The following is a 13711-nucleotide window of genomic DNA, read 5'->3' as shown; positions in this document are numbered from 1 at the left end:
AAAAAAAAAAAAAGAAAGTTAACACTCTTATTGCTGATATGGAGAAAGTTCAGTGGCTTGGATAAAAAATCAAATCAGCCACATTTCATTAACATTCCCTTTAGCTAAAGTTTAATCAAGAGCAAGGCGCTAACTCTCTTTAATTCTATTAAGGCTGAGAACAGTGAGGACCTGTAGAAGAGAAATCTAAAGCTAACAGAGGTTAAGGAAAGAAGCCATCTCCGTAACATCAAAGTGCAATGTAAAGCAGCAATTTCTGATGTTGAACTATAAAGCAAGCTATCTAGAACATCAAGCTAAGATCACTGATGAAGGGCTACACTAAACAACAGATTATCAGTGCAGACAAAAAACAGCATTCCATTGGAAGATAATCATCTGAAACTGTCATAGCTAGAGAGAAGTTAATGCCTGGCTTCAAAGCTTTGGAGGACAGGCTTACTCTCTAGTTAGGAGTTAATACAGCAGGGGACTTAAGTTGAAGTTATTGACCATTCCAAAAATCCTAAGGCCCTTAAGAATTACGCTAAATTTACCTTGCCTGTGCTCTATAGATGGAACAACAAAACCTAGATGATAGCACATCTATTTATAGTATGGTTTACTAAATATTTCAAGCTCAATGTTGAGATCTACTGCTCAGGTTCATTCATCTGAAATGAAGATTCATCTCAAGTTCATTTCAAAATATTATAGCTCATTGACAATGCCCCTAGTCCCCTAAGAACTCTTATTGAGACGTAAGAAATGTATGGGAAGACTAATGTTTTCTTATCTGCTAACACAACTCTGCAGCCCATGGATCAAGGAGTCGTTTCAACTCGCAAGTCTTAATATTTAAGCAATATGTTTTCATAAGACTATAGATGCCATAGATAGTGATTTCTCTGATGGATCTGGGAAAATAAATTGAAAACTTTCTGGAAAGATTCACCATTCTAGATACCAATAAGAACATTCGTGATTCATAGAAGGAGTCAAAATATCAACATTCACAGAGGTTTAGAAGAAATTGATTCTAATCCTCATAAATGATTTTGAGGGGTTCAAGATTCAATGGAGAAAGTAACTATAGAATTAGAAGTAGAGCCTGAAGATATACTGAATTGCTTCACTTTCATGATAAAAACTTGACTGAATGGGCGGCGCCTGTGGCTCAAAAGGGTAGGGCGCCAGCCCCATATGCCAGAGGTGGTGGGTTCAAACCCAGCCCTGGCCAAAAAAAATAAAAAAACTTGAATGAATAATGAGTTGGTTCTTACAAATCAATAAAGAGGTAGGACAGCACCTGTAGCTCAAGGAGTAGAGTGCCGGCACCATATGCCAGAGGTGGTGGGTTCAAACCCAGCCCTGGCAAAAAAAAATAAAAATAAAAATAAAATAAAGAGGTGACTTTTTGAAATGGAATCTACTCCTAGTTTTAGGGCAGTGCCTGTAACTCAAAGGAGTAGGGCGCTGGTCCCATATATCAGAGGTGGCAGGTTCAAACTCAGCCACCGCCAAAAATTGCAAAAAAAAAAAAGAAACTGCCACAGCCACCCTTCAGCCACCAGCCACCAACATCAAGGTAAGATCCTCCACCAGCAAAAAAATGACTCACTGGAGGCTCAGATGATTGTTAACATTTTTTAGAAATGAAGTATTCTTTAAGGTATGTACATTGTTTTTACATACATAATGCTATTGCACACTTACTAGATTATAATAGTATAAACATAACTTTTGTATGAACTGGAAAACCAAAAAATATGTGTGACTCCTACCTTTTCTGCAATATTTACTTTATTGCAGTGGTCTGAAACACAACCTGCAGTATCTCTGAGGTATGCTGAACATGGCTCAGTAATGAATACCATTAACACAGTCATAACAGTGCAAACACTGAACATTAGCCTAATAAAAACTATGAAGGTAAAATGGCAAGACAAGAAGGGCATGTACATGCATTCCAGCCTAGGGGTGGGTGGAATGCATTTCTGAGTGAAAAAGAAAACTGAACTCTTGCATAGTGGGAAGTTAACAGATGATGCTTGTAACTGAAAAACTAAGAAGTAGCTCACAGTGCATATATTATTTAGATATGTAGTAAACGCCAAATAAATGAAATGAAAGCATTTAAAATGAGTGGCTCTAAAAATGGGAAATTTGTGGACTATTTGGAGTGGGAAGAACTACCTTTTTTAAATTACAGAAATTACAAACAGAACCATTCTGTTCTCTTTTTCTTTAAAGTCTTATAGGCAAGAGATAACATGGCATGATAAGGAACTTAAAACACAGCGGGGATCCAGTATGGAAAAGAGAGAATAGCAATAAACAATACCAGTGATACAGGCAAATCCTGCTTTTTAGAAATAATAAATGCTATACAACTGATTGCTTATATTGGGATAATCGGGAAAATGTAAATGTAAACTAGGTACAATAATGTTATTGTATTATGTAGAAGGTTCTTTTTAAATATGTATTTTAAAGAGATACATGTCTAGCAATATAAAATTATAATTTCTATAATTTATTTTTAAAATTCTTCAATAATTAAAAAGTACAAAATGTTAATAATTATTAAGTCTAGGTGATGAACATATGAGTATTTATCATATTATCTCTGTTTTTCAGGATGTTTGAAGATTTTCAAAATAAAAACAAAAAAACTATTTTATAAATACCTGTGCATGAAGTAATGAGTTCAATTTCCATGATTATCTTTAAATGGGGACAGGAGGAGACTAGAAATATTCTACAGTTATCTTACCATATCCTGCCATAGAAGCACCATTCTCCACATCCACTGTGTTCTTGTTTTCCTCTGCTAGAGCTTTAACATATCTTTTGCTTAAATCTAGGATTTGTTCACGTAACTTGACACTGCTTTGATGTCTTGGTTGTTGAAAAGTATAGTGCAGTAACATCAATCCCCAAATGAGTCCAAATACAAGCAACAGTAAACTCAATTTCTGAGACATATTTTTTCTTGAAATTGTAAGAAACATTTCTGATGGAGCAAACAGACTTGGCTGAAAAATGATAACTGGAGACAAGCCACCAAACAAGACTTTTGAAAAGAAAAAAGAAAAATATTTCCTCTAATATTGTATACTCTTCATCTTCACCAAGGTTGTATCCATTCTATTAACTCTGTAAAATTAAGGGGGGAAAAAGTGATTAGTCTTAATCTCTATCAGTAACAAAACAGACAACGATAAAGAAAAGATTCTACAGTTTTGATTTGGAACTCTATCCTCTTCTTTGTCAACTTTCTCCAACACTAAGTAAGCTTTCTGGTCTTTTATCAGTTTTATTTACACACTTTTTCAGAATTTAAATCAGAAATAAATGTCAATTCATTGAAAATATTTGAAAAAAATGTCCCCATGGTCATAAAAATCTTTGGGGGTTTTTTTGTTTGTTTGTTTTTTGAGACAGACTCTCATTACATCGCCCTTGGTAGAGTGTAGTGGCGTTACAGCTCACAGCAACCTCAGACTCTTGAGCTTAAGGATTCTCTTGCCTCAGCCTCCCTAGTAGCGAGAACTACAGACGCCCGCCACAACGCCCAGCTATTTTTTTGTTTTGGCCAGGGCCGAGTTTGAACCCGCCACCCTCAGTATGTGGGGCTGGCACCCTATTCACTGAGCCACAGGCGCCACCCACACAAAGTGATTTTTCAAGCAAAAATGTCTGAAGTTTTTTTTATGAGGGCTGCCTGGAAAGTATTCAGCCATGTACTATGAAAAAGAGGCATACGTGGCTGAATACTTTCCAGACAACTCTCATATTTATATTACATTTATTCTTCATTCATAAATCTTTACTGGCTCCTCTGTCTCCTCAAGTATGACCTGCCTTTGTGTTATGCTATTTCTGCTACCACCCAGTGGAAGGATCAAACCAAGGGCAAAGAGGGAACTTGAGTTAATGACAACAACCATTTTACCGTATCACTTACTAAGATACTACTCTAAGCACCTTTTACAAATTAACTCATTTTATCATCACATCACATACTAATAATATTCTCACTTAACAGGGAAGGTGAAGTTGAATAACTTAGCCAACATCTTAAAACTGCACAGTGGTAGAGACCAGATTCAAAGCTCAAGCTTTTAATCACTGCCCTTTACTAAGGCAAAGACAATAAATACAATAGTAACAGGCTCTTATTATGTGCCTAACTCTAAGGTAAAAATTTCATGAGTGTTATTTCGTTTAATGTTTACAATAACACCACAAGGAAGATGTTATTACTATTGTTACTATACTCAATTTAAAGACAATCAAATTAAGATTTAGGTTAACCTGCCTAAGATTTTTATCCAGGCCTAATGACTTCAGTTACCTAAACTCTGGCAAGAGCTAAAATTCCAAAGGTTCATAATCTAGCTCTGTGAGAATTCATAGGTTTTACAAAACTTCAAAAAGTAGCAAATCTCAAGAATATAATGGAATCAGGTGGTGCCTATAGCTCAGAGGGTAGGGCGCCAGCCACATATACCAAGGCTGGCAGGCTCAAATCCAGCCTGGGCCTGCTAAACGAACAATGACAACTGCAACAAAAAAAAATAGTCAGGTGTTGCGGCAGGGGCCTGTAGTCCCAGCTACTTAGGAGGCTGAGGCAAAAGAATCACTTAAGCCCAAGAGTCTGAGGTTGCTGTGAACTGCGATGCCACAGCACTCTGCAAGAGCAACATAGTAACACTCTATCTCAAAAAAAATAAAGTAAAAATAAAATGACAGGCTGCTCACCACCTTGCAGTCTCCTTAAAGGATGAATGGTGGTACTAGCATCAGAATAGAAAGTAAGCATACATAGAGGAAAAGGCAGAGGCCTGGCTGGTGACGAAACACCCCCAGACTCATTAATTGCAGGGAATAAAGAGGCCTAGTTTCAACCAAGTGCTATTCAGTGTTAGGGGCCCAAAGATTTACGTTGTGAACTATAGGCTCATATTGCTCTGTATTGATTGTATAGTAAGGCCTGATTGTGCCACTAGATTCAGAAACGAGGCCTTGATGAATGAAAGGTCTCCACGGTCTTGACTGCATGGACTGTGTCTGCTCAGCACAGCCCTCAACAAAATAAAAGCATTCCAGATGCCTATCTCAGAGGGAAGTCAGGCCTGGCATGGTGGCTCATGCCTGTAATTCCAGCACTCTGGGAGGATGAGGCAGGTGGATTGCCTGAGCTCAGGAGTTCAAGACCAGCCTGAGCAAGAGCAAGACCCCATCTCTAAAAATAGCTGGGCGTTATGGCAGGTACCTATAGTCCCATCTATTTGGGAGGCTAAGGCAAGAGAAATGCTTGAGCCTAAGAGTCTGAGATTGTTGCGAGCTATGATACCATAGCACTCTACCAAGGGTGACAAAATAAGACTATCTCAAAAAAAAAAAGAAGAAGAAGAAAGTCAAGAACTTCTACAGGGGCTACAACAGTAACCAATTTATACGCTTTGTAACTTTTTAGTGTTTGTTACATGTTTTTATATAGTAGTAAGAAGTAAGATATTTAGTATGAAAAGAGTCTGTCTTTGGGAATAGCAAAAAGGTAAGAAATGCGGAGCACTTAATCCCTTTTGCGCTAGAACACCAAGGAGTAAAGGAGTTACAGGAACTACCAGGAAGAAAGGATACTCTGGAGACTTCTCCAAGTTAAAAAGATGGCCTTAAGTCAACCAGTGCCTGATAGGCTAAGCATTTCAAAAGCTCATGAAGACTACCTGAAGCAACCCCAAAAGGCCTGAAAACTACTGTATCTAAGGTTTATTTCCACAAGCAATTCCAACCAAAGCCAGTAGAAGTGACTAAGATTTCTAAAAGGAGACAAGCCTGCCTTTGGTTTCTTCTCAAGGAGTGCTTCTCGTTAAACTCACCTAGAGTTTTTGTTTTTAAAATCACATCCTATACAAATTAAATTAGAATGTCTGGGGATATGAGTCAGGCATCAGTATTTTTTAAAGAACACTAAGTAACTCCATATGCAGCAAAGTTTGAGCACCACCAGCTAAATCTCAAATATTTTCATGAGGCAGCAACAAAAGCTGTAGTAGGGCTACTACTACAGTTCATTACCTGTGACATAGACATCCTGCTAATAGACTTCATAATGACCTTGAAGGCAAAGGAGGAGGGGAACAAAAAACAAGTGACCTCTGCTGGAACCAAAGTCATTTCTGCCAGAGCAGGCCAGGCCTCATATTTACTAGGCAAGGGTGGAGGTAGAGTGAAGAGAAAGCAATCTCAACTGGTACCTCTTCAGTGCTTAGTATCACCCTGAATACATTTGTTCTATGTCTCTGATTTCAATAAAAAGAGAGAGAGACAAGAAGTTTTGAATTCTTTAGCAACTGCAGGTAATTTAATTTAATGATTGAAAATAAAATAGTTCATAGCCTCAATCCTTAAGAAAGAAAAAGAAAGAAAAGGAAAGATTCAATATATCTTCTTTCTGTTCAATGTTCAAAGCCGCAAATGAGAGAGAGGAACTTGTACTTTGAACCTCCCCAGTTTTTCTTTGTTTCAAGTATTGATCCAGTGCCTGGAAGGCCACCTAGGTCAAGATAAAGTCACTAACTAAAAATGAGCTACCATTTAGGCATAGTCTTTAATACAGAGTCCTTCCTCCACCAAAATAGTCTATACTCTTTTTTTAATAGTCCATACTCTTAATAATTTTTTAATCTTAACTTCTAGACCACTATTTTGTTTACTAATCACTAAGTAAACAAACAAACTTCAAATTCATCCCAAGCAACAACTGGATTATTTTAAAACTAAAAATAAAATCATCACCACCTTCATCATCCTTATTATTTTGGCCTAAGATAAACTTCTGAATATTTTTAGGATTCCCAGGAGAAAGTTCTTACCTAGCTGCAGAAATTAGAAAAGAAATTAAAGTCTATATGGCACAAAGGTAGAAGAATCAAGGAGAAGAGCCACACTTAAAATGAAGTGCCAGTAAAGTGCTAGGTCTGAAGGGCAACAGAGTGTGTCCACTACATTCTTTCTGACCTGCCCAGCTCAGGGGCTTCCACTTGTAATCCTAGTACTCATGGAGGCTGAGCCAGGTAGTTTGCTTGAGCTCAGGAGTTTGAGACCAGCCTGAGCAAGATCGAGATCCCATTTCTACTAAAAACAGAAAAACTAGCCAGCGTTGTGGTGGGTGTCTGTAGTCCCAGCTGCTGGTAGGCGAAGGCAAGAGGATCACTTGAGCCCAAGAGTTTGAGGTTGCTATGAGCTATGACCACCTCTCAGAGAGGTTGCAGGCTTCAAAAGGTTTTGACTTAGAATTTGTGGACAAATGAAATATTTCACTGGATTAAGTCACTGAAGAACTACCCAGTCCTAAAAGATGACATAACACCATGCTGCTGCTAAGAACAGTTCATTCTCCAAATAGCCTAAAAGGGGACTAGATTATCTGTTTAAATGCTACCTCAGCTGGAAGGACTTCAAAACCTCATTACCTTATTCCACCCCACATTGATCTTCTAACTTCCACAGCACATTTGCTCTCTACCAATTGATTTTACACATCATATCATCCAATCATGTGTGTGAGCCTTGTCTCCTTAATTAAGTACCAGGTCCCTTACAGACAAGAATATCATGACTTACACTGAGACCATATTATACTAAGAGCCTGATGAACAATCAGCAGTCACTAAGAAACACCTTATTATTATTTTTAAACACATCCCTGAACCTACTCCCACCTTCTCCTAAGCAGCAATGTGACCTTCCTGCAATGATTCTGGGGAACAGAGAGGCAGAGGACAGAAATCTTCAATTATCCATTTGGAAGCTGGAAGAACCTGAGAAAAAATTCTAATCCCCTCAGATTTTAAATAAAGAAATCTAGTTTTCTTCTACACCAGAGTACATCTCTCCCTTATCTCCCCTATAAAGATTGTATTTGTAAAGAATGGAACAATTATAACATCAAATGAAGCTTTGTTCTGTTTTGCTTTAAAACAATGTAAACAGAAAATAGTAAAGGTAGTTTAGGACAATGATCCTACAATCCTGAACATGCTGAACTTGGACTATTTACTAAATTATCAATTGGACCATTAAAGTTTCAAAAATGCTTTATTCACACAAATCAAACTATCACAAAGTTGCTACAAAAAAGACTTTAAAAGTCTTAGTTGTTTAAACTGATAAAAAACTAAAATAGAAAAAAATATGAAATAAAACAAGGATAAATACAAGATCTTTAAAAGTAGAGACCTTTCACCATGATCAGCTAAAACACATTACACACTGTCAGAAAAAAGAATTTGGAAAGGAGGGGTCCACAAAGGCCCAGGCTCAAACACAACCTTTACTACATGCAGTTTCATTGAAAGCATGAAAGCACTCCGTTTATTTATTTGCTCAGTCATTCATTCACAGTAACATTTTTTTTTGAGACAGAGCCTCAAGCTGTCACCCTGGGTAGAGTGCTGTGTCACCACAGCTCACAGAAACCTCCACCTCTTGGGCTTAAGCGATTCTCTTGCCTCAGCCTCCCAAGTAGCTGAGACTACAGGCACCTGCCACAAGGCCCAACTATTTTTTAAAGCTTAATATATGGAAAAAAAGGAGAAATATAATGCATGTATTTTATAAGGATAACAGAGAGCTAGAGAGTAAATAAGTAAATTACTTATTTAAACTGTGCAAGAAGGCATATGAGCTTAAAGATTTTTGATACATTTTTAAATGTGTTACAAAAATACTTGTTTTGAGGAAAGGGCTTTTATACTGGTGTTATTTGGCGCAGTTTAGGACATACTTCTGGATCCTTGAGTGTAGCCTTTTGACTGAATCCAAATTTTACAGAACAAAACCTTTTAAAGTAGGTAGTTTTCCTTTTGTCCTAATATTTTCTATTTTTAATCCTTATTTTACCATTTTCTTCTTATTTATCTTTGTAATCGTCAATGTTATTGTCTTTTCCTTTTTTTTTTGAGACAGAGTCTCACTATGTGGCCCTTGGTAGAGTGCCATGATGTCACAGCTCACAGCAACCTTAAATTCTTGGGCTTAAGCAATTCTCCCAAGTAGCTGGGACTATAGGTGACCACCACAATGCCTGGCTATTTTTTGATTGTAGTTGTCACTGTTGTTTGGCAGGCTGGGGCTGGATTCGAACTTGCCAGCTCCGGTGTATGTGGCTGGCACCCTAGCTGAACTACAGGCACCGAGCCTTTCCTCCCTTTTCCAAATGTACCATCTAAAAATGATATGATATCTTGAAGTACATATTTCTGTGTTGTAGTTGGAATTTTATCGTACCTTCTCTTAAGGCAGTGTGTTTGAATCTTACACCTAGTTATGGAGTGGATAGACTGAGTCCTATGTTAAAACCAGCCCCCCTCTCCACCTCCCCATATTAGTCTTAGCCAGTATAATGTAGAGAAAATATTTTAAGAAAGGGCCCTTTCTCCTGAAATAATATTCCGGAGTCAAGTCTGTAGAGGGCTTATTTCTGAGTCTTTTTTGGAGAAAACTATCAGAATCTCTGAGCTGTGTAGAGCACACTGAAAGAAAAGTTTCACAAAACAATATCCGTAGTATGTATAGTTTACTCTGATCGTTTTTATCTTTTTTTTTTTAAGTGCTGGTTGCATACTAGCTAGTTGATTTTTGTTCTCTCCTTTTGAAAAACATGGGAGTCTTAGGCTTAGAATTTGGATGCCTAATTTTTCTCCATTTGTTGGTGTTGCATGGTCATTAATCCTTTCTGTGCTTCATTTTCTTTATCTTTATAGTAAAGGTATTCAGGTTTAAATACTCGTTGATTCTTTGTCTCTACTTTTCTCTAGTAATTAATTATGTTGGACTAATAATGTATTTGCCTTTAGGCCTCTGGCTAGGGAAAAACTACTGAAAAATGGCTTAAATATGTGATTATTTATGCAGTGTACTATTTGGCAAGTAGCATTACAGAGCTTTGAACAGCACTTTTTTCCAAAGATCTTGTGGGTTGAAGTAGACATTAGCGCTTGTAATAAATATAAAAATTCAGGAAAAATAATTACCCATGTTTGTTTTCTATTTTATGTTTCTTAACAAGGAATATTTTAGAGTTTGAGAAGTTGTAAATCCTTAATATGGGCCAAGCATGGTGGCTCACACCTGTAATCTCAGCACTTTAAGAGGCTGAGGGGGGAGGATCACTTGAGGCCAGGAGGTCAAGACCAACTTGTACAACACAGTAAGAATCTGTTTTTATTTTTTGTAAAATTAGCTGGGTGCCGTGGTGCATGCCTGTAGCCCTAAGTACTTGGGAGGCTGAGGAAGGAGGATCATTCAAGCCTAGTAGTTCAAGGCTGCAATGAGATATGATTAAACTATGAGCTTGCTACTGTACTCCCACCTGGGTGACAAAGTGAAACCCTGTCTCTAAAAAATAAAAATTAAAGCTTAATATGAGTTTTAAGTAAACACACTGGCAGATTGCTGCCTGGTCTTATCCATACCTCATCCTGCTACTGTCCCTTTCATATCAGAAAACACCATTAAGAATATGATTTTCTGTGTAAAGACCACCATAGGGGATCATTACTGTTCTTGTGTATCAAATGGTTGAACTGCCATTCCCGTAGGAAAGGGGAACACAAATCTTTCTTTGCCTATGAGTTTCCTTCTGTTCACTTCACATGATTTCTCCAGACCAGGCCATTCCTTACTAGGGATTCTCATCTCATTTGTTATTGAAGAATTTGCTGCCTGCTCCCAAGATTCTGGTCTGAAAAGAATTCTAATATTTGGTAGGAAACTAGGACCAGACTTTGTACTTCCTCCTCTTTCTTAGATCAAATATTACTTCCTTAGAGGGCCTTCCTTGACCCCACACTTCATGTCGACGTCCCCAGACACATCAACCTTAATTTCTTCATAGAAGTTTATCACAACCTAAAATTAACTTGTTTCTTTGTTTACTGTCCCACTTCTACTAAAGCATAGTCTCCAGAAGAGCAGGAATCCTCTCTGTCTTGCTTCACCTTTTGCATTTCTAGTTTTTAGCACATAGTAGGTGCTTTAATAATATTGTGAATGGGCTTGGTGCCTGTAGCTGAAGTGGCTAACGCACCAGCCACATACACCAGAGCTGGTGGGTTCGAATCCAGCACAGGCCTGCCAAACAATGACAACTACAACTAAAAATTAGCTGGGCGTTGTGGGGGGTGCCTGTAGTGTGTATGTGTGTATGTATATATGTATACATACACACATATATATGTATACACACACACATATATATATTTCATCTGTCACTAAAGAGTACACTCACAATTTTTCAGGCCCACTGGCTTTTCTTCCTTACAACTATATATTTGAAAACAGCATTTACTCAAGACAAGTTATTGCACATATTGCACAACAGTGTGTGAATTCAAAGAGCAAACATTTTAAATAAAAGATAAATTTCAGGCTCGGTGCCTGTGGCTCAAGTGGCTAAGGCGCCAGCCACATACACCTAAGGTGGCGGGTTCAAATCCCCAGCCCAGGCCTGCCAAACAACAATGATGGCTGCAACCAAAAAAATGGCCGGGCGCTGTGGTGGGCGCCTGTAGTCCCAGCTACTTGGGAGGCTGAGGCAGGAGACTCGCTTGAGCCCAGGAGTTGGAGGTTGCTGTGAGCTGTGATGCCATGGCACTCCACCCAGGGGGATAGCTTGAGTCTCTGTCTCAGAAAAAAAAAAAAAAAAAGATAAATTTCAATTAAAGATCATAAAGATTTCCATGAAGAGAAACCCATCACCAATGTCAGGAAAATTCAGGAAAAAACAGGGCAAGCAAGAACAACCAAAACTGAAAAGGGACTAATGTGGGCAGTGCCTGTGGCTCAAGGAGTAGGGCTCTGGCCCCATATGCCGGAGGTGGTGGGCTCAAACCCAGCCCCGGCTAAAAATTGGAAAAAAAAAAAAAAGAAAAGGGACTAACGTGAAATTTTTCTAGTCATTCCTTATCAAATTTATTACATTCATTCAGCAAGTCTGGAAAACAAAAACTACAACTTGGGAACACCAGTCTTACAGGGGGATAAATTATTAATCAGGGTGACGGTGCAAAGAGAGGTAGAAAAAAAGTTGCATAGGGTGATGACAGGAAAGCCAGGTGACAGGGACTGCAGCACATCTAAATGCTCATTCTGACAAAACAAACACTTAAGCTCCTTTAAGTAGCCCCAAAGGACAGTTGAGGGGGGAGAGGAGAGGTGAATAAATCCTTCTATCTTTGAAGCTGATCCATAGAAAAGCAGAGTCATCAATTTCCTAAGAACATTCTCAGCCATCTTAAAACGGAGGAAATTAAGTTTACAAAGAATTCCTTGCTTAGGTTTAAGGTGAACAAAGTATAAACTGCAGAATACACAACTTAGGGAGCTAATAATTAAACAAATAAAAGCACAAGTCTTAAGTCCAGAGGCCACTTCAGTCATAGCTAATAAAAGTATCACCTTCAAGTATCTTTTAATCAAATGAGCTAGTGACGTCATAGGTGTATTATTTCTTAATTCTAACAACTTAAAGATGTGTGTTTACCTGGATGAGAAAATTCAGGCTTTGAGCCTCTAATTAACCAGGATCACAAAGGCAAGCACTCAGGATTCGAATCCGGCTGCCTGAGCTACTCAATACCACCACAACCAACAATCAACATAGTAGTTGAAGTTCATCCTTACCAGTCACCGAAGAGATGAGTTTTGAAGAAGGAGTATAAAAAGGGCATTTGACTTTCACTCTCTCTCCAAGTAGAACAGAACTGAGCTGTCAAAAACAGAAAAAGAAGTGAGAGCGGCTGCAGCCCGGGCTCTCCATCCCCGCAGCTCGGGACCGAGCCCGCCACGTTCGGCTCCCGCAGCCCAAGCCGGACTTGGTTCTCCACCCCGGGCCGACGGGGCCGCAGCTGTCAGACCCGGACCCGCAGGGACGCGGCCCATAGGAAGGGACAAAGAGCTTTCCTGGCCGCAGCCGGGGGCTGCTGGCCCGTCCGGTCCGCGGCGGGGCGGGGATCCCGGCCGGGGGCGCGGCGGGGGAGGAGCGGCAGCCCGGCGGAAGGGCTGTGCGAGCGGCGCGAGCGGCGCGGGCAGCGCGGGCAGCGCGGGCAGAGAAGCCGACCCTGCCGCGTCCCCTGAGCCTCCTCCCAGTTACCTTGCCTGTGGGCTTCCCGTCACGGTCGCCGCAGCCACTGGGCTTCTGAGGCCAGGAGGCGCAGCGAAAGCCGATTAGCGGGCGTCAGCTGAGTCCGGCACTCGTGCAGCAGCCTCCAGGTGCGGATGGAGAAGGAGGAGGTGGGAGTCGGGACGCGGTTGGTTTCCAGCCTGTGGAGATCTTACTCCTCTCGTCCCTCGCACTCCGCTTCCGCTCCGCCTCCTGGCCCGACCGTTCCCCGACTTCAGGGGAGGGCCGCCCGCGGCGCGCGGCATTGTGGGGGATGTAGTCCCGGAACGAGGAAGGGGAGGCACGTGCTTCCAGCCTGCAGGCACCTACTGCGGGTCAGGACCACACGGTTGCGCGGCAACCAGAGAGCGGCTTCAAGCTCCTTGCGCATTGGAAGACGAGCCTGTTAGATTTGTATCCTGCGCCTTAACTCGCTGAGGACGCTGGAAGGAGGGCTCAGGCAACTTACTCCCAACCTCCATCAGCAACTCAACCCCTGTCAATGCTGTTGAGTTGAGATCAAGGAGTTTAGTGGTGATCAGTGTGCTGCAGACA

At 40.2% G+C, this 13711-nt stretch overlaps 1 protein-coding gene across 1 annotated transcript in view; it reads right to left on the bottom strand.

Moving 5' to 3' along the window:
- Positions 1 to 13370, bottom strand: part of CCDC126 (coiled-coil domain containing 126) — a 27512-nt gene extending 14142 nt beyond the window's left edge. Inside the window, exons 1-3 of the mRNA XM_012804353.2 lie at positions 13148 to 13370; positions 12679 to 12763; positions 2756 to 3138 (exon numbers count right to left, since the gene is read on the bottom strand). Coding sequence (XP_012659807.1) covers positions 2756 to 2993 — 238 coding nt within the window. The 5' untranslated portion in view covers positions 2994 to 3138; positions 12679 to 12763; positions 13148 to 13370. The remainder of the gene's footprint in view (positions 1 to 2755; positions 3139 to 12678; positions 12764 to 13147) is intronic.
- Positions 13371 to 13711: the final 341 nt, after the last annotated feature.

The sequence above is a fragment of the Otolemur garnettii genome, unplaced genomic scaffold (assembly GCF_000181295.1).
Source record: "Otolemur garnettii isolate 467f Iridium unplaced genomic scaffold, OtoGar3 scaffold00028, whole genome shotgun sequence".
Taxonomy (NCBI): Eukaryota; Metazoa; Chordata; class Mammalia; order Primates; family Galagidae; genus Otolemur; species Otolemur garnettii.
Note: the sequence above shows the minus strand (reverse complement) of the source record. Positions and strands in the feature narration are given on the sequence as shown.